Source organism: Hermetia illucens, chromosome 1 (assembly GCF_905115235.1).
Source record: "Hermetia illucens chromosome 1, iHerIll2.2.curated.20191125, whole genome shotgun sequence".
Classification (NCBI taxonomy): Eukaryota; Metazoa; Arthropoda; class Insecta; order Diptera; family Stratiomyidae; genus Hermetia; species Hermetia illucens.
Window position 1 is genome coordinate 140,699,219 of NC_051849.1, and position 26,023 is coordinate 140,725,241.

Here is a 26,023-nt window from a genome sequence, read left to right on the forward strand (position 1 = left end):
CGAACTTCATCACACGTTTTTATTTATACGTTTGTATAATTGTGAGTCTCTCTAGCATATTCGATCATTATTGTGCGTGGAAAGTGCCTACTTGAAACACCAAACTCGTTGGGATCGCTTTGTGGAACTAACTCTAAGACTGCGGTATTAATTATTGATTATTTAGTTACTTGACAGGGCGTGAAGCCGACGTAACTGGCGGGTGTTGTTCATAATTGTCAGCAATGTGGAGAATAGGCTTTCCCCTTGATAGGATTGGGTATTATTGGAAACGCCACAGCAATTAGATAAAACGAATTCACTTTATCCTACCAGATGGACTTACGGCTCTTATACAAGTTTGGAACTCCCGCGCGGATATAACGAGATTCGGAGGAACATACCAGATGTATTATGAAAAAAATAATAAGGCGGATTTTTTATTTAGCATTTTTTTGTTCAGACAAGAATATTACTTCTTATACCTAATGCCTCTTTTCAAAATAGGTGCATGTTCCCTTGGACAACTATCCTTCAATGGAGTCATTGTTCCCTGTCGTAATGGGAGCGCTGGAAGACCTTGTACGATATATCCTTTTGCATATCTGCCACATTATCTTGGATTTTCTCTACAGTTTCGAAATTGTCTCCTTTTATGAAATCTTTTGATTTGAGGGAAAAAACGTTGGACGTCGAAACCAAATAGATGCTCTTTTACAATTTCAGTTAAAATTTCGTGCACGCTAAACTATTTTACCTATATTCTATCTTAGTGTACAGTTATGGTCTTGGATGAAGTGCTCTAACACACTTCAAGATTTTCATCCAATTCGGATTGCGCCCACGATTATTATTATTAAGCGATACTGATAATACTTATGGAGAGCTCGAGGTTTGTCTTGAGATTTTAGTTTGATGTCAACTTTGTCTGTTATTTTGTTGTTACAGAATCTGTGTCCTGCCTGATAAATTATCAATAACGACAAACAAGTACTTTATTCGACCAGTATACAAAAGGGTAACCGAATACTACAGGGAATCGTGTATTTATAATACTATCACGTAATTTATCGAATGACGATTGAAAGTATTTGTTGACAATATCATCGAGAAATCTTCAGGGAACTTCACCTACGTGGAAAATTATTCGAATAATCGCGTCAGCGCCCAACCAATGGTATATTCACAGAACAGTAATCGAACCAAATATCCCACGAACATTGTTTCAAAGGCCAGGTAAATGCAAATTCGATAAAGAGAAGCACCAGCTTTCAAATGGAGTTAGTGCTCAAACAAGGGGATGATCTCTCTTTCGTGCTCTTCAACCTATTGCTCCAGCAGGTCGTCCAGAATGTGACTCCAGTGGACACCACGGAAATGCTCTCGTAAAATCCACACAATTGGTGTTATCAGAAAGAGAATCCAGACCCGAGATGAAAATTATGCGAAAAAAGCAGGCCCATTGTTGAAGTTATGTTGGCTCCCTATTACCTTACCCTATTACCTTTCCTTCATTGAAATTTCCGTTCAGGGTACCCGAGAAAACTTTGGACCTGGATCAAATATTCCCTTGCTCACTCCTTTCCATCACAAGGATTACTTATTGTACATAGACAACATGGATATTACCAAGTGTTGGAGTTAACAAGGACTGACGGTTGGAACATCATGATACACTTCGGACAGATATGTAGAAAAGTTGGTCTAATTAGGAACTCAAATCACAAAATTGAGCAACCAGTTATGGTTCGGAAGGTATTCATCTTTCCTACGTTGAATTCAAGGTCGACAGAAGAAACAAACTAAGTATCAATAAGATATTAGTACGCCTTCTACTACTATTATATTTGGATGCGAAAAGTAAATGTTAACGCAAGATACAATCAGGATTTGTGTCTATGGTTTGATGAGCGAGCCACCAGCATCTATCGATTATGTAGAGCGAATACGCGAGGATCGAATCTCGAAACGAGCATTCAAAGGAGAGCGCAAGGAAACCACCCATGAGGAAGGTCCTGAACAGAAGTGGGAGGACTCAATCGGCGTAAATAGTATGTTGCTTATAAATATTTCAAAATTTAGAACGCGGCCGTTAAACCAGGACAACTGAAATAGGTGTAACCAGAAGGAGAAGACTCGATATGGGTTGTTGCGCATTATAGTACTTTTGTATAGTTGGTTGGACTGGCTTTTAATCTCACCAATTTTGTATTCTGACTATGTCAGTTAAAAGGTCATGATGAAAAAACCTTAGCTTTCCTATTAAAATTATTTTTTTTTTATTATGTACGATTTCGGGAATGACTTAATCCCGTATTCAGTACATTTGCTGCAAATGCACACAAGGAGGGTGTAAGTCGCTGCTGAGGATGCAATGAGGAAGCAATAGTCAATACATAATGAAAAATCATTCTAGTAGCAGAGCTACGGTTTTTTCACTGAAACACAACAACAAAGAATCGGGAAACTAAAATTAAGGTATTGGTTCCACTGGACATCTTAGTTTGACATCCACTTTATCGGTGCTTGGGTTCATATAGAGCCCGAGTTTTGCCCGACGTTGGTATTATATCTTTCCAAACAATTGCTAAATTGTCGTGTCAAGTATTTGCTGTAACAACAACGTTAGAGAAAACTTCTCGGGGTTTTGAATCAAATGGGATGACAAGAGTATAAAATGGCTAGTGCCTGGTCCAGATTTTCAAAGAATTCAGCGCACTTTCAGAATATTCACATTTCTCTCTTAATTTTAATTTAATTTTTTTAGTCCTAGATATGATATCAAAAAATTATCACTGAGACTTAATTGTAGAAAGGAGAAAAAATTTAACAACAGGTCAACGAAATTCCTAGAATTTCCCTTTAGTTCTGTTCGAATTACATTTGTCTCGCAACTTTTATTGTCATCTTTTCCCCTTATGAAAAGAGTACGAATTACTGGAGTTCTCAAGCTGGAAATGCGAATTACAAGACGTTTTCGATGACCTCGAGCATAATAATAATAAGAATTATGGAGGGATCTGAATGCATGGTTTTTATTCTACTTATCAGAATTCTACTGTGTTAAGAAGTATCCGTGAAATTATCAAATGTTGGTGTCATTTTATGACAATTGTATCACTTCTGGATCCTAGGACTCTTTTTATCTGGTTGGCTGAACAATGAAATAACTAAAGGAGCACTATGGAGTGAGATGGCAAAAGCATTGTAATTTGGGACTTTACCGCCTGACGAAGAACCACCCGAGACGTACAAACTGCCTTCATCCAGGTCGAGCAGGCGGCGAGAGATTTTGGGCTGCACATCAATGAAGGCAAGATAAAGTATATAGTGGCAACGTCAGCACCGAAAACCAACCAACTAACAACATCAAACCGCACTGGTCAAACGGGAAGAATAAAGATAGGAAAATACAACTTTGAGACTGTTGATAATTTCTCCTATCTAAGGTCGAAGATGCGATGGTGAAATCTTCGCACGGTTGTTGTTAGCCAACAGAGCCTATTTCAGCTTACAAAACCTGTTTCGCTCGAAACGTCCCACCATAGGGTCAAAGCTCTTACTGTACAAGACAATGATCTTGCCAGTCCTTATGTATTTCTCGGAGACTTGGGTTCTTAGCAAGAAGAATTGTGAACTCTTGGCCGCGTTCGAGGGAAGAATCCTCCGAAGAATTTTTGGCCCCCTACGTGAGGATGGACGATTCCGTAGCCTACACAATGACGAAATCTATGAGCGATACCATGACCGTCCGGTTGTGGATAAAATCCGGCTCAATAGGTTACGGTGGGCGGGTGACTTAATCCGTATGGATGAGGATGATCCTGCCCGGAAAGTCTATAAGGGCAATATCTATGGTAGAAAAAGAAGAAGAGGCAGACCCTGCCTAAGATGGAGCGATGGTGTAGGTCAGGATGCCAGAGAGCTTTTAGGGATATCGAGTTGGTGGACCTCGGCGCAAAACCGGGATGTCTGGAGTTCCTTATTAAGGCAGGCCTAGACCGAATACCGGTTGTTGCGCCGTTGATGATGATGATGAATCGATTACTCTTCAAATTACAGAGGCAAACCAATTTGTATAAATCATATCATCATATCAAATAAGCCATCACTTTTCAGCAAACAAGGTATTTCTCAGCGAATAAATAGAGGGAACCCAACGGATTTTGTGAGTCCAAATTATTATACGGACTTTTCTTTATCTGATTTTTATCGCTACAAAATGATTTGAACCATTTGAACCAAATTCAGCATCTTTTAAAAAGTAGTTATTATAAATTCAACTTATCGATATCTTTGCGAATTTATTATTGAACAAAACGGTCAAACTCGTCGAATTAGGCTTAGGACGAAATTCTCTCGTGGTAAAAGCAATATAAAGACGGTGGTGCCAGGGCTTCTTGGAACCAAGGAAAATTCTAATTTATATTACAGGAATGGATATAGAATAAGACTTACATTCGGTTGCAACAGCAACATGCTTGATGGAGCTGGTCCTCGAAATGAAGTCGTCGTCGTCGTTGCTGTTGTTCCAACGGGTGTAGAGCCCTCTAATTCACTTTGCGACTGTGGTGTGACCGATTCCTTCTGTTCTGAAGAAATCTGTTGGCCAAACGCTGGATTCAATGATAATGAAGCACCTGTTATGAACAAACAAGAGCTGTGTCAGATAATTTGGCACACCAAAAGTCCTGAACGAAATGCAGTAAAATTTAATTTAAACTATAAAGCATGCCACATGATTCAAGAAAAAAGGATATGAATAAAATAATCACTAAACATGTCCCTTGAGACTATTAAAATCACTGACATTTACATAGGGAATGGTTTCAATTTGTTGCAAATTATGAGGAGCAAAAGCGTGAAATGTGTAGAAAGGCGAATCAGTCGTTAAGGTACATTTAACAGGATTTTAATATACGAGTACTGTGTTGCGCGAAATGTTATGATGGTGCAAGATAAAAAGAGAAATAACAAAGAAAGTTGTGAAAGCATGAAGGAATAGTTGCAAAGCTGAAAAGATAATAAATCATTGTTCCATGCCATGCAATGCGCCAAGTGTGATTTTCAAAATAACTCCTTTTGGATGTCGCCAATATTGCGGATGAACGGTTGCATTAGGGGGTCCGCAAGGCGGTGTCTGGTATCTCCTTCTTTTCGGTCACAAATTGCCATCGCAAATGATCATTGCTTGACCCATGTTTTCTTATTTTCAAATCGTCAACAAAGTAGCACCTTATTTCCTTAAGACCCTCCAATTCAAAGTATACAGAGAAGGAACTCCTGCTTTTTTCCACAACCAAACAATTTTCCTAGAATCAGTTTCCACGCTGGCAATTTTCCCCATGAAATTCACGCCTGTAGCAGCAATTTATGTAATTTCGAATCAAGAACAAATCCATTAACAATCAAAGTATTTTAAAAGCTGCAAATTTCGACACAATTTTAAAATGATGTACCAGCAACGCCGGCATCCACGACAACTTAGCATAATTTACGAAATTACCCGTCGATGTACATTGGAGTGTTTTGCAATGCACACGCTCCGGAAAAGTACCGCCATGCACCCAAGGTAAGTACTTGGAACCTCTGGAGTATGCCTCATCATCGTCGTTAGCCTCATCAACTGCATCATCAGCACCACCAGTGCCATCGCCATCATTATTGTATCGAAAGTGAAAAATCTATCAAATAGTTTCAGAATGTGCATCGGATGAGAACATCTTTATTAGTTGGAGTTTCGCAATAGGCAGTTGGAGGAGCTGCACTTTTGTATACAATTTTACTTGCTTTGCGGCCATTTCGTTCTGTTCGCAGGCTTACATATCATTAATTTTTTGCCACTCATCTCTCTCCGCGGCTGGAGCTATCTACTTTTGTAATGAAAGCAACAATATGCACTCCATGGCGCGGGCTTGCTGCAGAGTTCTTTGGACCCCAGCCGAAGATTGGATACAGCGAAAAATTGATTCAAACGAACGTTTCGGTTACGCAATGCAGAAATGGTAAAACGATGTGTGGCGACGCCTTTGAAAGGTGAAGCCTGCCGTGGAGAAGCACCGATCCACTGATCCGCTGGAATTAATTGTTCCTCGAGATGGAGGAATTGTTTCATCTCGAGTGTGTCGAAGCTTTCCTTTTATCTCGGCCTAGAGAATAGATTCGACCCGACGAGGTTAACTCGAAGAAATGGCGTAGATCGAAGCAAATAGGTAAATATTGCATAAGGTGTGTTCGCATGTGTACAACACAAGCCGCCGACTGCGAATTTAAGGCATAAACTGGAACGGAGAATTCGTACAAGGTCGCTAAGGTGAATAGAAAGTGGATTAAAACAGTAGCCAAGTCATAAGGGAGATGAATATCTGATGTGAATTAAGCGGAACGCATATCTGAATTGCTTCTAGGTACATCATAAAGCAGAAATTACACATCTGGAGCTCGGAATATTTCATTGTTTTAATTTGTAGATCGTCCACTCAGACCATCAGACTGGAAGCGGTCTCATCGCCTATCGACGAAACTGCTATTTTGAGGGAGTTTGGGAAAGTGACTGAGCACTCTTAACAGTAAAGCTCCACTAGTGGAAGACATCCTCCTTGCAAAAGTTTAGCTAGTAAGAATTAGTAACCGAATGACTGCAGAAGAATTAGCCGTGAAATATATGTTTAACCGATTCTACGTTCATCTCGACAGTTGGATAAAGATTTAATATTAAATATAGCCCAAAAGATTAGACGGAGGGTCGTCCAATTCTATTTTCCAGGCCGAAAATTCAGTCCTCCTCCTAGGCATGGTTAACGCTTCCGTAGTATAAATATAATTCAAGATTAACTGAGTGCTAGTCCACAATTGTCTATCCCTTTTGGTGGTCGTTTACTATAAGTATGGAGTACTTTGAGTGAAATCTTAATCCCCATTTCACAGGGGGTTGACTAACTCACCGAGGCATCCATTACCTCGGGTTAACAGTGAATGCTGTTAGCACGGGTGATGTTTGATCTACCTCCACCGGGGGCTAAGTTAGATAAGATGATGGGGCTCTGATAAGTAGTCCTCTTCTCTATTATACTCCGGAAAAAATCCAAGGAAACGTGAATCAAGTGTCGGGGCCTGATGTCATAAAAACCGGTAACAGAGAGGATATTGTCAGTGATATTCCGGACGAAAATGAGGAATATCTCAATGATACATTGTGAAGCAGCAAGGGAGTTTTCTGATGCAGTAGAAGAGATTTCGATGAGCAATTCAATGAGGTCCCGAAAGTTGCAATAGTGTAGGGAGGTTTGGTAGAACTTTGTTCGGAGAAACAAACAATATTGAGCCGCGATTTCAGTGGTATTTTGTCTAATCCAGGCCAGGTTGTCGAGCACAGTACAAAGGGTGCTATAAGATCTGAAGAAGAAATTGAAGGCTTTTATTGCCGCTAGTTGATCTCCGATCCTATGTCAAATGTCGCGGTTTGCCATTGCATTTCAAGGAAGCAAAAAACTATGTAAATAATAACAGGAATCGCATACCACACTACAAAGGAGGTCCGAAGGTCCAATCAAGTATGTTAACAGTAGACCCCTCATCCGCTAAGGCGAACCTCTTAGGGTTTGGAAAGATTACTTTACCACGTTTCTAAACCGTAAAATATTCGGTAAACTTGCACCTTTGCTACATCAAATGGCAAATTACAGTAACACCTGTAAAGTCTAAGTGTTATCAGTTAAATTATTTGAAATAATTACATAGTTTACGTTTTTTCGCTACACGTCCGTGTAGACGTGTTGCACTGAGGAAGAGAACAAATGGCTACTTCTATTGATTTAAGGCAATTCAAGATTTTTTTCACGGAGTAGAAGAGGGGAGTTGATCGCAAAGATAGTCATGGATCTTAAACAAATGGCTCTGGATTTGGAGAAGAGCGCAATTAGAATCGGATTGAAGACAAGTAAAAAAAAGAAAAAGTCTGACAGGTCATCGCAGTCTTCCTATCTACGTTAATCGACCTTAAATTGAACGAGACGATTGACTTGTATATTTGGTAGGAAGGTAGGTAAGGGATAATGCTTAATATCTTATGGTCAGTTTTGGTTAACAGACCTTTATGGCCCCAATGTTACATCCCATCCTGCTATGCGGTTGCGTGAATGAAAGCATTGCTCAAAACAGTAAACTAAAAGAAAGAGAGTTAGGTATTTCAGTGATTTAACCTGAGAGATCTTTTTGCGAATAAGGCACGGTACTTATACAAGGAAAAAAAAATCGTCTGATATCAATACGTTCTTTCCAAAATCTACTAGGAAGGCATTATTCAATGGATAATGTAGATGCTGTTCAGGTGGCTGAAGTTGTTACAGTGCTGGGCTGTCGTAACGGAGGGTCGGGGTTCAAATCACACTGGTGGCAGAAGGATTTACTATTGTGACTGGATTTCGGACACCGGTCGGCTCACCCGTGAATGAATTCCTGAGTCAAATCAGGGTAATAATCTCGGGCGAGCACAATGCTGACCACATTGCCTCCTACAGTGTACTGTAGTGTACCGTTACAGTCTTGAATGAAGTGCTCTAACACACTTGAAGACCCTGATTCCATTGGATTGTTGCGCCAACGATTATTATTATTATAATGTAGGTGAATGAAATGAATGAAGACAAAATTACTACCTAGCGGAATACCGTGGATAGGGAAAAAAATGGCATTGTCTATTGTGGGATGAATTTCCTAGTGGCCCTAATTGAAGCCTTAAACCATTTCATTGCCCAAGTATGCAAATCACATACATTAAAATCCAGAAGTAGCAATACGAGAAATAAGTAACTGCATCACAGTTGAAAAGCGCAAGAGATGGTAAACACGGGTATTCTCAAAAACTTGAGGCGGCAATTCCTGAAACTATTGGTGTTGAATGTGCAATTTGGAGCATTTGCGGAGACATTTGATTTAAACTAATTTCCATGAAAATACGATGCATTTGGTAGGGCATTTTATTTCAAATAATTTGGAGACGACATCGACGTCTTTGGCAGTCCCGTCAATTTATCATCATAGCCCCAGTGTCATTCAACTTACCGTATTTCTTCAACATCACCTTCTCCTCCCTGTTCTCGTATTTGAAATATCAATTTTTTGTTTTCCAAATTGACGGTCCGGATAGCTGTGATTAGGGAACTAGGCTGTCGTACGTAATGGTACACTAGAGGACTATAGTACACTGTAGTAGTGAATGTGGTCAGCATTGTCTTAGCCTTTGATTGTTACCCTAATTTGACTTAGGTACGCATTTACTACTGATTCGATTAGCATCCGACACTGAGCCACTAGCTACTGTCAAACAGATTGTGGGGTCTATTTTCTGTCCCAACTCACACCAAAACAGACCTCCCAACACAACTTGAAGCAAGATATTGTATGAAGCAGAAATTTGGTATGTTGACTAGGTCACTTATCAAGTGCAATGGACAGACTCGAAATAGATTTAATTTATCGAAGACAAAGACAAATTTGTAAAGATCTTTCCCTGTAGCTCTCCTATCATAATGCTGAAACTGCACGTTGAGATGATAAGTGAAGATATCCCTTTTTCATATTTAACTCCTTGAAATTGAACACGGAGGGTTTTTAGCCTATATTTCGACCATTTATGACAAAAAGCGGAGTAGTTAGGCGCGCTTTATAGCGATATTAAATTAATTTTCAGCTGCAGGGTCAAGGAGCTAGTTTCCCCTTGCTTGTAATTTTTTTTGCGTCAATCCCACTCGCGCAGAAATTCGCCAGATAACATTTCACAAACCATATGCTCCCAAAGTAACTTCACCTAATGCATCTAAAAGCTTATCTCAATAGAATCATTGACAAGCGTTATTCTATAAGTGTATACGTGTATAAGTGTATACGTCGGTAGCTTCCAGGGGATCATATCTGGATAACGTAAGGACTGATCTCTGCGATTTTATTCCGTTACCAGTTTATTCACTGGAATGTAAGGAGGATTAGAAAAATAATGATCAAGAACTAACTTCTTGAAGCCCCTATCGAACGGCAATCTTTTAGGGCCCTTTTGAGTCTTGTTTTGGCCTTTTTATACTCCTATTTTTATATATGTGTGTTCTCGTGAACACTTAGGATTACAGACAGGTATGGATCATCGACCCCATCAAATAAGATAACAGTCATGAGCATCCTTTGTTAGCCCTTCAATGAAAAGCTGGCAACGATATATGCATAATAACTCATCAGATCAGAGTTCAGTTAACCAAATATCAAGTAAGTCACCAACCTATTTCATTGCTGCGTCATCATTGTCAACCATATCTTTTATCAATGATCGTTAAGTCTGAAGTATGCTATATCTGGAAGCAATCAACTTAAGCAAGCGAAATTTAAGGAGTCATATCAACTAATTTTCCTATTGAAAACACGATAGGACCGATACAAGATACTTCTTTTCAAATGACTCCTAAAACATGTTTTCCATTGAATTCCAACCCATTCAAGCATATAAAGATTTTTTTCGAAACCAACGACTTGTCACCATACAACTGCTACTTGTGTTATTCAAAGTTGGAGCCCGCTATGAATATGGTCAAATACAAATTGCCTGGAAACGTCAAAGAAAACGAAAACGAAATCGAAAACGACATCGACACCAACAACAATACTTCTGCAATATGATTTTCGATTTACTAGCAAATTATTTATTAAGGTGTGTTGGATTGAGAGATGCATGTTACATAAGAGGCTGAGAAGACTTGTAATCGCTTGTATTCACTATGCGCCATTGTAATTCCTTCGCCGCCTTCTTCTAAATGCACCCTGGCGTTTTTCGTGAGCGCGCGAAACTCGAAAAGGTACAAAAACCCAAAACACAAACGACAATTGCCCGCAAGATATGAGCGCAAACGCTGGAGAATGAAGCGTGGAGCCGAAAACCCATGCTCGTGTTCAGGCTCATCTCAGGCATTTAGGCATGAAGGCAAGCAGGTTAGGCACTAGGCTAGCAATCTGAGGCGTGTGTAGTCACTAGTGTGGTATCTAGTAATGTGCGCAGTTATGTAAATTTCATTCAGGTTGTACATTACTGAAAGCCCAATGGTCTCCGGTGATCAATCCTCTTCTTCTCCGTCTTCGTGGGTTGCTTCCTATTCCTTAACTCTGCCAGATATCTCCGAGGTCTAACCCAGACTCAGCGTAGCGCGAATGCACACTGATCCATCCGTGATGCTGGCCGATCGTATTCGCAAATTGATACACGACCAATTTATTACCAACGCTCATTTTAAATCACCAATTCTAGTGTGTTTTGTATTCCGATATTTTCGTCTATTACTTTGTTGTTGCCATTGTTATTGTTTTTTGTTGCTGTTTAGTTTTATTATTATCGTACTAAGGCAGTGCGCTTGATGCACAGCATTGGGTCCCTCGACAGATGAATATGGTTCAACAAGTAATCGTGGTTTTTCATGCTGAGTGAAAGTATTGACCCAAAAACCAATACATGCTTGCCCATCGTTGCTGCTCCTATGCTGATGATCAAAGAAGGCTTGTTTTGTTCCTCCAAGGTACACTAGCGGCATGCCAAACTATATGGCCTGGAATCGCTGTGCATCTCAGCAGTTCATCTTCTATTCGTGTAATTTAAGACTTTGCGATATCTTGGGCTCATCGCCATTTGACAGCGCAATGGTTACGAGTATAAATCTCAGGGAATTCCTTAAGGTGGGTGAGTTGTTAAGATGAAGGAAGCTCATTATTGGAGTGTGTCTAAGCATATTGTCAAGAGAAGGAGCGTTTATAGGGTCAATTACGCTGCGTGGTGATTGCGTGCTCCGTACCTTCTCTACAGCTGGCTGAAAGGACCTTTTTTGCTGTGAAACGGAGCACTAGCGGAGCGAATTCGAAGAATGTACGCATAATGAATTCGTGCAATATCTGAACAGATTTATGGTAGATTAGATACAAACCACCCTTTAATTACAGAGAATGGATAATTTTGGTAGGTAGATTTGAAGATTATATAGATTTGACTTTTGGAGTCAATGTCCACTGCTTACATGCAGGACAACACTTACTGAAACTTATAACTAACCGCCTAATAGTACCATGTGAACAAGACCCTAAAACACTGGAAAACAGACACTTCTCAAGTTCTGTTTGTGCTGAAGTAATTTTTGTATCAAATCGTTGCATTGGACAAAAATTGGATATGTTTTGAAAAACATAAAACCGAAAAATCATGGGTTAATGCAGTTTAACTACCCACATTGACTGCACCACCAAATGGTTTCGCAAAGAAGGCAATGCTCTGCACTTGTCGGAACCAGAGGGGTTTGGCACATAACGAACTATTAAAATACAATAAACAATTACTTTTGCCCATTATTAACAGCGAATGAACAATTTGAACTATACACTGATTGAAAAACGTAGTTAGTAAAATGTACCGCCTTATACAGCAAAAATGGTTAGAAATGCATTAATTGAATATGACTGGCAAGTAAAACCCTAACTGTATTCGCCTGACAGGGCTCCTTCTAATTACCACTTGGGCCATGCAGGCAGTAAGCTACACTTCGATAAGTGTGAAGGGACAAGTCTCCAATGATTTTTCGATTGGACAGGATTGGATCCATTTTTCAACCAATGTTAAAATTTAGACCAATTCGAAATGTCCACTCTTCTTTTGCATGTATGGGGAGCCTCCCTTCAACTCAACGCAAGTCGTGCCCCTCGTTGCATCTAAAGGACTGCATAGAAACGGTTTTGCGTTAATTCTGCTGTAAGGAAACGAACAATAGTCGTCGTTTTGAAACTAATGATAGATGTCCTCAAAAAGAGTTTCTGCTTTCATTGCTTCGACCATCACTACTTCAAAAATTGGTTGACTTCAACCGCCGAAAAATAAAGCTAGTAATCGGAGCTGCAACTAGCAATCGAAGATACAACGATGTTTCATGCATTCCTCTTTGTTGAGATCATTTATTAGTGTGCAATGTGACTTGTGTACATGTAATTAGAGTTCCAGAGCAGAGTATAACGAAAGCTGACAAGTTTTCCTATTCGAATGGCAAAAAAGCTCAACGTGACTTTCAACATTCCAAGGAAAGCACCTGATCGTTGGTCACCTAACTGGATTTATTTTCCAGATAATGAGAAAAAACCTTCCACCAAATCCTTATACATTGGCTGGGTGATGCAATTAGGTGCTTTGTATGTGATTCATCATGAGGCAACTTAGTGAGATTTGACTGGTATATCCAGAACCCTTGACTGGTATACCTTTCAACACAAGACTAGTACAGCTCATTTATTCAACGCTACAGAAATGAGTTGGTAGAATTGATAGAAAAAGAAGACGAGGCAGACCCTGTCTGAGATTGAGCAATGGCGTAGGTCAGGATGCCAGACAGCTTCTAGGGATATCGAATTGGTGGACCTCGGCGCAAAACCGGGATGTCTGGAGTTCCTTATTAAGGCAGGCCTAGACCGGATACCGGTTGTTGCGCCGTCGATGATGATGATGGCAGAGATGAGTTGACGGCCCCAACATTTTAAAACGTAGGACGCAAGGACGCAAGGAGTCCGATGAAACAAATCTACCCGATGATTTTGGGTAAAAAAGGATGATTTTTCACAAAGGGGTAATACCCGGAAAAAATTATAAATTGAACAAAGGGCTGCATCTCGTTTATTTTTTCTGCCAGTGGTGGTGGTGTTTTGCTGTCGTGTTATGTTTTATACAAAGCAGATTGTACGCCCACACGATGATTGAAGGAGGCCTACCAAGAACATTTCATGGAAAAACCAGAAGTGAGTATTTTGATGGTGCTAATTTTAAAGGATGGTCCACGAATCATGAAAGTACTGGTTCCCTGGGTTAAACCTGAATGGAAGTTCACCATTGGGCACAATCTTAGCAGTCACATCAGATGTGAAGCTGTCATGATTGACGAAACTTATATCTACTTCAATATCAAATTTATCAGTAATACACACTTGTGCGAACCACTTGATGTGTTGGTGTTTAGTACACCAAAGCGGGCGTAGAGGAATTTTTTATAGACTATAGAATAAACAATTCAAACCCTAAAAGGAAAAATTCCCACGCTATAGGAAAAGCTATCTGAAAACTGGGAAAGAACACACAATCTGGATTTTTGTTTTATATCACAGCTTTCCAGTTCTTCATGGGATTACTATAGGGATGGTTTATGAATACTAGGTTGTCGCTGAAGCCAAAAACTTGAACAATAGAAAAGGGTTCCAAAAGTAGCTCTCCCGTTCAGAAAAAAAATCAAAGAATATTAATCGCGAGATCGCCAAACTATACCTATTATCTATGAGATTTGAGCGTTTCAGTGGAATGTGGATAAAAATCTCTGATATCCAAATTTAGAAGAAGTACTCAATAAGATTGTTAAGAAACGTAAGTGAGGGTGTTCTGAATTATTTCCAAAATATCCAAGTGCCACTTATTGTAAAAATGTGCCATAGCAGTGGCGGTTCAAATGATAATCCACGAAAAAAAAACGAATATTCTTAATCTTAATCTCCTTTGATAGAAAAATTTGGTGAATAATGTGTTTTCTTTCTTTAAAAAAATTCCTGAATCTTTAACGATTTGGAACAAGTACTACTGGGTGGACAGTCTAACGCATCATATGTATGTGGTAACTCTAGGCACGAGGATTTCCTCTGTAGTCTTGAATATAATTTTTGTAGTGAAAACATAGAAGCATCCCACCTTAAATATAACCAACTCGATGAAGAATTTTGTGTAATGTTTGCTGTAAAATTGATTACAGCAGATAAAAAAACGAAGCCAGAAAACGCGAATACCGACAAAGTAGTAGCGAAACAGCTAGAACATGCACAAAAAAGGAAGCGATAAGCTACGCGATCGACGTAACCATAAAATAATTTACCTAAACTTGCAGGTATTGATGTATTTTGTGAGATGTCTTGTTGGTTGCTCGCCAGTTAATTTCAATTCTGACTGGGATCTATGCTGTGAATCCCCGAGTACTGTGCTGCCGACATCGCGGTAGTACGTCTTGCACTGATTGTGAAGAAGGCCCCGTGAGATGTTTCTCAGCCCGATTCGCTGCAGGAGCGATAAGATCATTGAGGAACTCATGTTAAATTATTTTAACGTTTAATTGTTGGAAAGGTCATAGACAAAATCGCGTTGAAGAGATGACACCGGTCCGCTGTGCTTTGTGATCTGTACTATATTAGTCGACTTGTTCGCATGGAATTCGCGACTTACAGTGGTTGCATTGCTCGCAGCAAAGGAGAGACGGGATCTAATATGCAATTATGTAAATTATATGACTTATACGCTTACGAGCGTTTTCTAAACCAAGAAGATACGGCAACTGGGGGCAGGGACTAGAAGGCGATTAGCTTTTTTGCCTCCATCCTCTAGTTTTTTTCGTGCAACCTTTTTCGGTGTCTCTTTCCGTGGTTGTGTACAATTTCTAATATTTGGACAGGTACACTGGGGTTTCGCAAGACTCGATCATCGATCGTCGAAGAGGTTAAAGTCATTTTCGTTACATAAATCTTAAGTCGTTGCTGCTGATGGCGGTGCAACACACCGTGCTATACGGAGCCGCTGGCCGCGCTAATAAGTATTTTATTATGTCTCTTTCGAATTGTGCTGCGCCTCGCTGACACTTATCATTATCAATACATTTGCAAAATCGTGTTAAAAACTCCGGTCGCAAGCTGAGGAGAGGTGCCAAACACAGCGGACATAGAGCCAAGCGAACGAAGCCTCATATAACCCCAAAGGGGAGTTTTATTTGTACACAATAAAATGTGGGATATACTGAGTATTACGTGAACTGGCTTTGCGATTTTTGGTTAGCGCAAGAAAAAATGGCCAATAAACTACTGCAAATATGCAAAGCAGCCACCATTCACGATAAGATGTTGCTTGCGCCGCCGCCGCCACGAGAAAGGAAGAGTGATGGGTTACCCAGTTAGCTAGTTGGATGACTGCTAGTTCATATAACTACTGGGATCAATGATGATGAAGGCGATGATGATCGTCGATCGTGATGCTGGCTGATGACGATTGAGCCACAATTTGCATTAATTTGGATGCATTTAATTTGAATATGATTGCTATGTCTCGGCCATTATGGGAACTACTTTGGCCACGCAGCCAAATGATCTGAATTTGGTTGTTCCAATCAACTGACGCCTTATCGATGCAATATTTGTATGGAAGGTGATAGTAAACTAATAATTTGCATTAATTTGATCACAGCGAATTTCAATTTATCACATCAAGGTATATGCAAAGCCATGCGAGGAGATTCGCTAATAAGAACACACCAACGCGATAGTTTTTATGCTGTGGGTCTGCTTGAAAAACGGCTCAGCGGTTCTCACCTGAATGAAGAGAAATGCATGATTTTTTGCCATTTTTAGGTAATACTTGAAAAGTGATAACGTTGCATAATGCATTTCGTAATACTGTAAAATTGGAATAACTTTCTCGAAGAATTTTAGCAGATGTTTTTCGGAGAGAAGGGAAAAAACTATCGATTCGCATTCGAAATGTAAAAATTATTCAACTTAAATCTATCCGTTAAAATTTGGCACCAATATGTTGACAGTGTTTTTTACGGTTACGGTCAGATGTTCGCTAATACTTTCCTTTTTATTGGCTTTTTTTAAGTGAACGTTACAGAATTTCGTGGTAAAAGGAAGTTATATGGGTGATCGATAATCACTGGACTGTAGGTATGGATTGGAGACTTAGTAGGGTTTCCTTAAAGTTTTCATCTTTCTATATCTTTCCTTGTCGTTGTCAAATTTAACTGTAATTACGTGGAAAGTACAAGAATCTTGTATTTCCTGTAACTTTGATTGGCAACTATTTTATTTTCAACGTCAGGAGTCAGGAGACCTCCGAAACTTACTCGAAAATTGCCCTACAACAATGCCAGGCAGAGTTGACTTCCCAAGCATTGAGTTGAAGAAAAATTTTCTAAATACGAAAGTTTTGATGATAGACAATCTCTGGGATCACTGGTTCTATTTCAATGAATTAAGGCTTGCACAGATGACGTTTTAAAGATATGTTGATGCCGTATCTCTTCAACTTCGGAAAAGTTATTGAAGTAGTAAAATGGTTATATGAAATGAGGAAATTTGAAATATTTCAAAATTTTATTTGCTGAAAAGCGAAGATGTGACGCAAGCTCTTGAGAACATCTCAGAGGTTTACGAACAAGCTGCCTTATAAACGCGAGTAATAGTGATACTTAAACGATTTCGTTCTGCAAACCTTTGTGAAATAGACGTCCCGTATTTCGCCATTCAAGCTGATGAACTAAGCATCTACCACAAAATAGTTTTGAGCCATTTGTTTGAGATTACATTCATCAAGAAGATGGTTAATGAGTGAGTTGCAAAGGAAGCCATTATGAACTACTTTAGCTTAGCCAAACAGTTACTTTCAATCTAGACTGTAAATCAAACTGAGTGAAGAAATTAAGAAAAAGCAGGCAGATTTGACGAAATTTTGAGATGTCACCTTCTATTAGCAAAATACGGGGCGAGTCAGATTTTTGGTGAAACAATTTGGCCGGGGAGCTTTTACCTATCCGTTATAAAGACCTGCCATTGTACCTTACGACTATCACTTATTCAGATCTTAGTTCTTAGTCTTTAGTTAATAATGGTAAATTACTGCGAGGCACCCCTCCTTCAGTTTTTCTAGGATCACAAAACGGGACATCATACTGGAAGGTTTGATGGAAATCCTTCTATTATTAAAGTATCACAGTGAACTGATTAGTCGGACATATCGAATATCTTTGGAATGGAACGGAAATGGAATTATCGTGCCTCTAAATATTCTTGCAGCTTCCAACTTGTTTCTTCATTGGTTTCAAAAATACTTTCTAGAAAATGAGAGAACAATTTGAAACCTATGAAAGTAGTTTTTCTTTGCTGTCGTGGGTTGTTTTCCAAGTGTCACGGAGTATTCGAAAAATAACAACATAGCTACAAACCATACCTGCTCAGAATTACATTTTATTATTTGCATTTAGAAGCCAATGAGAATACTTTACACAAAGAGCATTGCTTAAAATATAGCTTTTTGGTGTGATGTTAACTTTCATGAGTAAGAAATATTTGGTAGTTTAGTTACAGCCTCAGTTTTTGTAGGAAGTTAAAAAAAATGTATGCACTCCATGCATGAATGAATATCGATCGACTTGTAGAGCTAAACGAAGAAGTTTCCAGGCTCTTTTGAAAGAAAATCACTTAAAAACAAAAACAACTAGTTGGTATTGATAACTACGCAATGATGATAACTTAACATCTTGCTTCAATGGGACAATCCAAAGATTCGGAGTCCTTAAGAACTGATTCAAACACAGAAAGAGAAACGGTAAACAAGTACCCAAAAGTTGCTACTTATGTTACAACCAGAGATGGTTTTCTTGACTGGAAGTTTGCGACAATTATAATGTATGCCGCGAGCACTTTCTATTGAATATAGTTCGGGAAAACTCCTATAGCACAACTACTTTATACTATCTTTTGAAAACACTTGATTTGTTCACTTTAAGATTTGACAATAACAAAGTTGATTGTCATTAACCACCTATTTTTCCTTTTACCAAAAAAAAATTTACGTATTAGCATCTTCTAGTCTTGCTAGCCTCCAGAACCTTAGAGAGTTGCTCTAGGTATCATTAGGTTACAGGGAAAGTTATACTCGCGGTAAGGTGTGGTGTATTGTCTTCTTCAGGGGGGTAGAGAATTTTGAAGACATGCCGATATCTATGTATGAATGCAAACGTTTTCTGCGTTTTTAGACAAGGATTTATCATATGGACTTTTTTTTGCTGTATTATAATTTTTTTTAATAATAAATTACTTAATGAGAACCCTAATTGCAAAATTTGCGAAAGAAATATTTCCTCCAAAAATGCTTATTGAAATTGGTCATAAAATTCTTGTCTCTATGCTGCATCGCATCGCATGAATCGGAATTATCGATTGTCAAAAATAAGGTCAGTACAAGCATAAAGAAAGGCAGAGAAATTAGCGCGAGTAAGGCCAAACTTGCTCTTCTTGTCCTATTTGCCTGACATTGTCAGATTAGGTATGCTGGAAAACAAAATATATTACACAAAGTAAAGAACTTTTCACTAAAGCTTCAGATCATTGGTAAAAACAGCTCATGTTTAAGCAGCCTGGATACTAACCATAAGAAATTCGGTCCACTTTACTCTACAACTTGCCCACTAATGCGGGTGTCGAATTATGTCATGTCATGATTTCTGTATTTTGTCTTTTCATTCCGGTGTGCCATGTCATTTAGAATCTGTTAATAATTAAATAACCTTAAAGCTATAAATGCCAAAAACCATCCATTTCTAATCATCTCTGCTCGAGTTTCTGTTTAAGATTTTGTTGAAAAAATTGGTTCACTCTCTGTCGGTCTGTCTGTCACACGCACTTTTCTCAGAAGCGGTTCTACCGATTTGATGGGGAGATGGGAATTGTGAACGGCCATGCATGCAGTTAATTACATCGTTCTATGTGGAACTTTAGGGAGAGAGGCGTAACATTTTTTTTGGACGAATATAGTCATGTGAGCTATCAAATGAAAGGTATCGGTTACTACGTTCCAAATCAGATCTTCGTCTTGAAACCGATTGCGAAACACGGGAGTGATGGGGTCACTTAAATTGAGGGGCCATTCTCAGAAAATACCCGCCAGAAAAATCCGAAAACAATTATGATGATGACATCTAGGCTCCGAAATGTCCTCCAGACCGATATTTGCTAAAATAAAGTTAATAATATTCTCCTTAATTTCATCCTACACCCGTAAATAAAGAGTTTAGTATAGAGCCGCCTACTGGAAAGTTTGGTGGAAATCCTACTATTATTAACAAAGTTACAGTAGGTCAAAGTTGCCTGTTTTGCGCCAAACTGATATTCTTTAAGAGATAAAATGTCAGTACCACATTGAATTGAATATCGGGTACGTTCAACGTATATACACTACGACCTATGTATAAGTGAAACCATCGTGTACCCGAATATTATTATATGAAAGATCAACAAAACCTTCATACCTGAAGCACCGAGCTACCGGTTTCCCGACTTGTTCTATGTATTTTTGGTTCTTGCAATAGGCACTTTAGAGACTGGCCTTCTGCATCTGGCCGGAATCTACCCCAGGACAAAAGATCCAGACTACAAAGCCGCAACCACTTTGTAGCTTTTGCTATTGAAAACGTGTTTTTTTCTTTTCTGAGAATGGTTTGATATTCTCTACTACATCCCAGTCCATTTTTAAAATGAGAATGTGCTTTTCTAGGAAAACGCAATACAAGTCAAGGCAAAAATCATTTCTTCTGAGTTATGTGTGCATCAAGTTCTAAAAATCTGCTTTTCCGATAAGATTTATGAAACGTATAGTTTCCAAATGAAAAATGTGTGCTCATTAATCCAATGCATACCACTACTAAAATTACCTCCATTTTCCCACATCCCACTCGAGTCAAATCAATTCCATTTTTAACAGGTTCATTGAAGTCGACCGATCACCACCAACGATAAGTAACTTTCCAAATACGCCAAAACAGCAAAATGTTCGCGAAATCTTATATCCCAAGCTCACGATCCCAGTTCAAAGTGCGAAGGGTTCGACTTCATGTGCTCTGCAGTCACAGTCATCGTCGTTAAAACCATCCAAGTCATCGTCGCTATCGCACCGAAGGATTGTAGTGAACAAAAAAACAAACATCGAGAGGCTATAGCCGAAACATGGTGCATAACTAATAATGATCGTGGTGTTCACAGAACGCACCCACAAACCAAAAGAGCCTATGCAACACCCCAAGTAACAGGCTGACTCGGCGAAGCAACATGATAGTTACATATAACCTGCAATGAGACCCTACATAAGAGGTCCAGTGCTCGATGGAAGCAACGACATAGTTTGGTACCGTGCTAAGATCAAGTACTTGTTGGAGGATCATAATGCAAAGTTTTTGTTGGCGTTATTGGTGCATTATTTTGTTCCTCGCTTTCAATTCCTATCAATGGCTTTATTGTTGCTATTTTAACCATTATTCAGTTTTTGGGCTACAAATCATTGTTAATACCGCGAGGCTTCTAACGTTATGCAAGGGAGACTTACTGATCGGAGTTTCTGTTGCCAAAAGTACCAAAAACTGAAGAAGTTCTTTACCGTGTTTTCCAATATTGAACAAAACGGATGATAATTGCTAAGCTTTTATGTACGAGGTCTAGCTTTTCTCCTATTTGGTAGCCTCAATTGTTACTTCCAATTTGAAAGAAAATCGTGCGGCTTTTGTAAAATTTGGTGGATAAACGTCCGGGTAAAAAATTATTAGTTTTGTATACAAATTGTACTATTCAAAGCGGTCACTCGAAATATTGTCAAGCAATATATGCATTTTTGATTGCTTCAGGTGATGATTTCCTGTTTGCTCATCACCATCATTACCTTTGCATCGAAATTCACTAATACAATATTCCTAGCAGCTGGCACCCTGTTCTACGCCATTGCTCCATTTGAGGTAGGATTTACCATAAATATTGCTCCTATACACTTTCCAGTCCCACCGCCTATTGAGTCGGAATTTATCCACAGCCAAATGATCGAGGGTTTTCCTAAATAGGCTCTGTTGGCTGTCAGCAGCCGTGCGCAGATACTGGTATCATAGTTATTATTAGTTGTAATTTTCCCTTGGTAGGGAAATTTTCAACAATTTTTGAAGTTTTAATCTCCTACCTTCATTGTTGTTGTGGTTTTTGCTTTTACTACTGACATTGTCACTATGCACTTCGTTTTTTCTTAATGTGCAGCTCAAGTTTAGAACGTTAAAAATGTAGGGACTATATAAGCGCCAAGACGATTTGCGCATCTGGGCCCCGTCTAGGTGGGAGTTATCAAATGAAAATCTTCATTAGCTCGATTTTCCCCTTGACGTGAGAGAGAAATGAGAAATGGTGGTGACAGTTTATTAGCATCACATCCTATACAATGAACTGAATAGAGTCAGAAATTGGTCATACCTGGAGTCGTGCAATGCATTCTACAAATCGGGTCCCCGTGTTGACAAAGGTGGTTGCAAATTCACAATGGTAAAAGCAGATAAGGTCGGTTTACCATCCGACAGCTCTGAGGGCCGAGGGCGCCTTTAGAACGACATCCGGTGTTGGTAATGATGAGCCTAACTTCAGTCGTGCGAAAAATAAGTTGGTGATGTATGGATTTGAAAAGTTTGAGTCGCATTATCGCTAATGCAAATGGGAAGAGTCTTTGAGAGTTGATAGTCGTATAAACGTATTTGTAACAGTAGGGAATGGTACCTTACAGTACACAGTTGCTGTTGCAGATAGTATCGGCATCGTTTTTGATTAGATGATTGCCTGAATTGTTTTGGACTCCTGCAAAAACCTTAACGAAATACTGAAGGCAAACTTGACTGCGGACAGTATGTTTAGAAGATGTTTAAATCAAAGGATAACTGACTTGCACTCCGTAATTGTGAAAATATTAAACAACTATGGTGGGGACCCTGGAAGGACTGCACGAGGACCTGGACTTGGTGGTCCTGCGTGGTTGGGATGGGAGAGAACTAGAGAAAGAGGGTAGTTTCTGATAGGTGGGAATCATCTGGCGTATACTGCCGCGAACGTATCATATCTGCCTTGTGGTTTAAGATTAGTAATGATTAATTAGTATAGCTAATATAATTTGGTGGTCCGCATAGCTCAGTGATTAGAGCACAAGGCTGTGATACCAAGGTTGCGGTTCAAATCTCACCGGCGGCAGTGGGATTTTGATCGTAATTTGACGTCAGATACCAGTTGACTCAGCTGTTAATGAGTACCTGAGTCAAATCAGATTAATATCTTGGGCGAGCGCAATGCTAACCACATTGCCTCCTACGGCGTACTGTAGTGTACCGTCTTGAATGAAATGCTCTAACACACTTCAAGGCCCTGATCCAGTAGGGATTGTTGCGCCAATGATTATTATTATTAATATAATTTTGGACCCGTTTCGTCGTAACATTAGCGTGAAAGATTCGTGTTCCTGAGATGAAAATTGCGAACCCAGTTCGGCAGTTAAAGAAACTTGGCTGGTAATCGTCCCAGTCGGGGAAGCGCACAGCAAGAACGTGCAAAAATTGTCAAACTGGTATTAGTAGCCGATCAATGGGCCAATCCCGAAATGGCCGACGAGTGGGGCGCTCCAAGAGCACCTGACGCAGAACAGTAGAGGACGAATGCTGAAGCGCATTTCAGGTAACCGCGAGCGATGACGCGTAGGTGTGGTTGACACGCTATACCCCACCGCGAATGGCTAAAATGGAGTTTAACCTCAAGTATTACAAATTTCAAAACGTACAATTCCTCATGATAAGAACGAGAATATGCAACTCAAAAGTTGTCGCCACGTCATGGAAGCGCATCTTCTTCATCTGATGAACAGAATGATAGGTGTTTCAGCACAGCCATCTGCAGTCAGTTATGCTATGGGTTGTAATTTTTTTCCAGTGGTGAACTACGACTTGTTTTCGTATATTAAGGGATGGAAAATCAATACACATGGTACTTCGGTGGGTCCAGTACCATCTCCTGGTTGCAAAATGCACTTTTCAGCCAGGATTCAGCGCCGGTATTTTCAGTCGTCCCTATGTGAAGAGTGATCATCACCAAAAGAGTTACGAGCCAGGTTTGGAGCACTACGTCGCCGCCAAGGAAAGCTACTTCGAAACCAGCAGAATATATTATTTTCTTCTATATTTTCTATATCATACATGTGTATATTATCAAGATCGTAACTGGAAAAGCTGGACCCGGGAAGAAAATCGTGCACCTCAACCCGAAATTGCATAATTTATTTAGTTTTTTTTAAGTTGTTCTATTCTAGATAGGAGAAATCCCCCCACCCCTCTCGTGGTTCCTGCATATAATTGCTATTTATTATTTTGTTAAATGCTAGTTGTTTGATAAGTTAATGTGAGAAAGGATTTGTAAGAATTACTTTGTCACACCATTTTGCCGCTATCACACCAGAATCGTGAAATTATTCCCACAAAATCTTCATACTCGCAATAGGAAAAAATTTTGGACACTTTAGAGCAACCTAATATAAATAAATTTTCCCTTTCCTATGATTTTTGAAATGTGGCCCATAAGTCGAAAGGCCGGGTATGGACGGGTTTAACACTCCAATCGACTCCTCAATTCTTGTGAAAGTGATAGCTCTCCTCCTTCCTCTGCTTCACCATCAATCTTCCTCGAGCATGGGGTTCAAAATTCGTTAGAAAACTCCCAATTCGGAGCCATTGATTGCCTACTTTCCGGCCTGATTCATCGTCCAGGTTCGGCCACCGAAGCACTAGATTTGTCGAATCAGTTAGTTGCAAACTGTCAGCTTTTTTTGAATATTAGATCCGAATTTTTAGTGCAAGTAATGTGTAAGATAACTAAAAATAATCAGCCATTGATGAGGAAAGAATTCATGAATGAGGAGCCCAGAGTTATAGAAACCAACTAAAGAACTACAACTATACTACAGTGAAGTGGTCTTACCCACAGAGTCCAAACTTTGCAAAAAGAAACTAAACTACGTTTCCTACTGGTTCCATTGAACCTACTTCGTTGCAATGTTTATGTTTCTTCAGCCCCTCTGTCGCAATAATGAAGCATAGGGTCCTCTCCAAGCAGATTACAAGTTAATAAAAGATATTTTTGTGTGATAATTACTTGCCGTTATGCACGCAAACCTATAATTTGTGAAACTAGAGGGAAATGCTAAGGTATTCCAAAATCGAGTACAGTTCTTAGCAACCACGGCACGAGATACAACCTACAAATCCCATATTGTATTACAACATAGTTAATAGAGACATCCTAATTTGCAAACGATATTTTCGTTACGAAATTTCAAGAGAAACCATTACCCGATAATGAGTGTACAGTAACACATCACCTAATAGATTTTGAAACGCCAAACCTGCAGTTCCTGAATATATCCCAGATCCAGCTGATATTGTAGTAACCATACCATCACATAGCGAAGTGATGTCCACATTTGGTAATAAATTAATGTTTCTGTTAATGCAAATTCGTTGTGTAGACACTCATGTTTCTAATATGCAACACAGAGATTGCAAACTCAGGAACCTGGCCAGTTCTCGCACTTCATGTTATCTGCAAAACGAACTAACGATGTCATAATTCTCCCAATTGCATAAACTGCAATTAATCGTGTGCGAGATAAAGAAAAAAGTATAAATATAAGTAAAAACGACAATCGCAACAACAGCCCAAACCTGGTGGCGATAAAACCTTTTAATGATTTTATTTAATTTTGTTTCAATAACGCGCTGGCCAGCACATCTCCTCGGGCATACATTTATTTGTTATTTTCATATACGTGTAATAAGTATCTTTTAGCGTGTTTTTTGCTCCTTCAACTTCTTCGTACCACTTCTGCATCTTGATGGTCTTTGCTGGCTTCTTTTACCATGTCTTTAATCTCTTTCTTAAATTTGTTGATTTCATCTTGGCTGTCGGATTGGCTTGCTGGCCTCGAGGTATCAGCAACAAGTACATTTCTATGGAGGAGAATTGAAACAAGTTCGGAACCTCTGAGTCAAAACAAGTTTTTTTGGGATATTTCACAATGTCGTGTGCATCGCGCTTTTATCAGTACGAATCTCATAATTAAAAAGCACAGATATATGTTAGTATGCACTCAGAACAGTGTATGTTGATTTGATGTGGACAAGTGACCGGCAGTATCTTGTTTGCTCTGATTATTATTACTTTAATCAATTACTCCCTGTGAGCGTAGGGAAGCCACAAGCCCTAAATGACCATGAAGGTTCCTTTTGGAGTGCATTTCAGAGAACTAACTTCAGCCACCTATTCTGGCCAGTTCGAAAGAGTTCAATCAAAACTTCACAGAAGTATTAGACGGAAAAAAGGAGGCAACTCATCTACTTTTCTCATGAATTTG

At 39.3% G+C, this 26,023-nt stretch overlaps 1 protein-coding gene across 4 annotated transcripts in view; it reads right to left on the minus strand.

Annotated features, from left to right (window-relative positions):
* LOC119661365 (probable nuclear hormone receptor HR38) overlaps window positions 1–26,023 on the minus strand; it is a 58,665-nt gene that overhangs the window by 8,938 nt on the left and 23,704 nt on the right. For all 4 annotated transcript variants that reach the window (XM_038070675.1, XM_038070676.1, XM_038070677.1 and 1 more), the window contains exon 2: window positions 4,438–4,619. In XM_038070675.1, the coding sequence (XP_037926603.1) occupies window positions 4,438–4,458 (21 nt within the window). In that variant the 5' untranslated portion in view covers window positions 4,459–4,619. The remainder of the gene's footprint in view (window positions 1–4,437; window positions 4,620–26,023) is intronic.